This window comes from Sphaeroforma arctica (genome assembly GCF_001186125.1).
Source record: "Sphaeroforma arctica JP610 unplaced genomic scaffold supercont1.82, whole genome shotgun sequence".
NCBI lineage: Eukaryota > Ichthyosporea > Ichthyophonida > Sphaeroforma > Sphaeroforma arctica.
In genome coordinates, this window is record NW_014040476.1 from 133,188 (window position 1) to 136,661 (window position 3,474).

The 3,474-nt window shown below is 44.6% G+C and overlaps 2 protein-coding genes across 2 annotated transcripts in view; both read right to left on the bottom strand.

The window, feature by feature from the left end:
• The window catches only part of SARC_01946 (hypothetical protein), a gene marked incomplete at both ends in the record, with an annotated part of 6,798 nt that extends 6,103 nt beyond the window's left edge, over window positions 1–695 (bottom strand). Inside the window, one exon of the mRNA XM_014304335.1 lies at window positions 490–695. Within this exon, the coding sequence (XP_014159810.1) occupies window positions 490–695 (206 nt within the window). The remainder of the gene's footprint in view (window positions 1–489) is intronic.
• Window positions 696–1,435: 740 nt separating this feature from the next.
• Window positions 1,436–3,474, bottom strand: part of SARC_01947 (hypothetical protein) — a 20,943-nt gene continuing 18,904 nt past the window's right edge. The window contains exon 10 of the mRNA XM_014304336.1: window positions 1,436–3,098. Within this exon, the coding sequence (XP_014159811.1) occupies window positions 2,400–3,098 (699 nt within the window). The 3' untranslated portion in view covers window positions 1,436–2,399. The remainder of the gene's footprint in view (window positions 3,099–3,474) is intronic.

The following is a 3,474-nucleotide window of genomic DNA, read 5'->3' on the forward strand; positions in this document are numbered from 1 at the left end:
ATATGTATGTATATAGTGTGTGTGTGTCTCTCTGTGTGTGTGTATATATATGTGTGTGTTTGGGTCATGTCAAAAGTGCGTTGAGTGAGCTAAAAGGCATATTAAGCTTGCTTTCCTACAAAAAGTCCAATAGCCAAAGAATCTGCTTGTATACATCTGTGTCTCAACTATTGTCTGTGCATGTATACTGAGTGCCGACTATATCCTTTAGTCGTAGTTTCGCGGTTCTTCGCAAAGTACAGGGATTAATACCAGTATTCTATAATACAAGCTAGGCAACGCATGTGCTGAATGACACGTGAGAATGTAGAGATCAGCCCAAACACACACAGCATCACCACAATCACATACCTAATAGATGGCTTCTAATACCAAATACAGATCACCGTATCAAAAGAATAGACTAAACAAGTACTGCATGATGTACACGACTCTATTTCATCGCCATGAAGTTCAATGGCGTGTTAGTATCCTAACCACAGGTCATACCTTAGCGACGACTTGAACACACTGCTAGCATCCCCGCTTTGATACTTCTTCTTCAGATTACTCAGCTGCTTAGCGTCCCACAGGTACAATGTGGGGTCTGCCAGCTCACACTCCTCGGCTGAGGTGTCTGCGGCAGTTGCATGCCCCAGTAGACTGAGTAGTACTACTAGGATCAAGCGCTTGTTTAGTGTCGGCGGATGAGACATGGTGATGGATGTGCACGTGTTGGTGAGTCTGGACACTTCTGGCACTCGTACACAGTAGTGATGCGCTTGTACAAGCTATATTGGTAGCCTATGCAGGTATGGCGGGTGCTCCCTAGTCTATGGTCCGTGTATTTGTAAATAAATACTACGTAGCATGTGTCGCATGATGGGAACGCGATAAGAAGACATATATATATATATCGTAAAACCCAAGACTTCTTGTTGGCTTTTTTATTTCCTTTTTTGATATGAATGTATATTTTATTCTATTTTTCTATGAAAGAAAACAAATATGAATACTTCTTCGAACACGCCCCCGGGGGCTCAATCATTCGCTACACATGCACAGTCTCAAAGATCTATAAATAGATTAGTCTCAGAGATATATAAATATATTAGTCTCAGATATCTATAAATAGATTAAGATGTATAAATATATGATTAGATCTACAGAATGAACGCGACACAGAGACAAATTATGTCCTACGGACGATAGTCCGTTCAGCCATATTTTCTTTCTTCTCTGGAGGGTCATGAAATTATTGAACTTTTTGAATAATTGAGAACCTATCCATCGCATTGGGACAGTTGTGTGCAAGTCAAAGGTGTTCTACTCCCGCGACTGAAGGGTTTATTGGTTTTTCATCGGTGCCCAATACGTTACTAACGCATGACCGAATTTCGTCTACGTTCCCAATTGTTCTGTGCGTCTAACATCTTGTTTTAACTAAATATACCGACTCCTCTGCTGTGTCATGCTCCCTATTGACCTCCGAGTGCCTCCTGTCATGCACACCCCTGGCTGTTCGGTACATACTTGGGTTTGTCTGGTGTAGTCCAGTCTCTGTTACGACGAGTCTTTTTCTCCTTTAGACTTCTCTGCGGTGTGTGATAAGGATTCACAAGCTATCGTGACTATGTCATAGCTGGAGTCCAACTGGGCACTCAGGTGCATGTGTATATGGTGATATGTCGATGGAGGTGTTGCTCTATCTATCAACAACGTAGTACACACCTCGGGGCTCTTGCCTGTTTAGGGAGGGTGCTTGTGCTTATTGGGTTATAGGGAGGGTGCTTGTGCTAACTGGGTTGGTGTGCATACGAAGGCTTACGAGCCTCTGTTCACTATACACGGACGTCCCACAAACACACACACACTCTCTCTCTATTGTGTGTGTATGATTGTGCACACATTTGACAACCAAGGTGTTGGTCAGTTCATCGTGTGATAGGAACGCATTTATGGCGCCGATTCCTCACTCAATCCGATTCGATAGCCATCGATCGCATCCAGTGTCACGCACCTGCCGTACCGTCCGTAGACCATCGCACATACAAACTCATTTTGTGAGTGCAGGTGCATATACAATCAACCTGATGAGATGGTGTGAGGGTGTGGCGAGTGTACTAACCCTCCTGAGTCATCTCTCGCGCTGAGAGAGAGAGAGTGCTTTGCGGAATAGGCGCATATGATTTAATGAGGTAGGAGAAGTAGGCAATGAAGTAAACGTCACACTTAGAACCCTCACACGTCACAGCTCAGTTCCCATACATACCGAGCACCTTATACCCACCACCCACCACCACCTCATACCAATCATTCCCATTGGCGTAAGTGCCACTACGACTTCATTGATGCCTGGTTATGATGAGTCACAGTCTCTCACTCCCTCCTGCCACCACTCTGCACACAACACCCGGTGCTTACACACCGAACTTGTTGTAGCGACTGTTGATGTTATCGAACACACTGCCTGGTAAGTTGTTACCGTTAGCGCTAGCACTAGCACCAAACCCCAAGCGGTCAGTGCCTTTGCTCGGCCCATTCTCTGCGCCGTTTGCATTGGCTGTGGTCGTCTTGAACGGGTTGGTATCAAACGGACCTCGTGTCTGTGGTTGTGGCTGTGGTTGTGATTGATGTTGTGGCTGTGTGTGTGTGTGTGTGTGTGCTTTGGGTTCGTGCGGATAGTCTTTGTTGGCGTATCTCGGGCGTGCTTGTGACGGGTAGTGGGTGGGTGGCTTGGCAGTGCTGCTGCCGAATGGGTTGGCTTTGGTCGGCTGGGCCCAACTTGTACTGCGAGCACCACTATTATTAAACATATTACTACTACTATTATAAGTGTTGTTGTTGGTGTTCTTAGCGTTGCTGTAGCTGCTGCTGTTGCGAGGGTAACTACTTTGCCCTGTATGACTCGATCTCTGACCAAACACCCCCCCATAGGCGCTATTCCGTCTATTCGCTGCCTGTGCATGAGCGTGTGGGTACGTATGCGCCTGTGTGTGCCTGTGTGCGTGTGCGTGAGGGGCAGGATGCGACTGCTGTCGCTGGCTGGTATATGTTTCTGCGCGTGTAGTGAGGTCATATGTACGGCGTGTGACGTAGTTGCTGAGAATCTCGTACGCCTGTGCGAAGGATTGGGAAAGTGTGCGAATGACAGTTGTGTGTTAGTGAACGCGTCAACAACGAGGTCAGGGTAATTGCGGAGTAGATTTGAATGAGCAGGGAGTGATGAGTAGATTGGGAGCAAGGAGTAATACAGAGAGGAAGGTAGCCAATGACGACACTTCGGTCGTTAGGACTTGGTGGACTTTATTAATGTGATTGCAATGTTCTGCATGTACAGTAGCGGCTTAAGAATTCAATATATATATATATATATATATATATATATATATATATATATATATATATATATATAGTATATATTATNTATATATATATATATATACTATATATATATATATATATATATATATATATATAGTATATAGTATATGT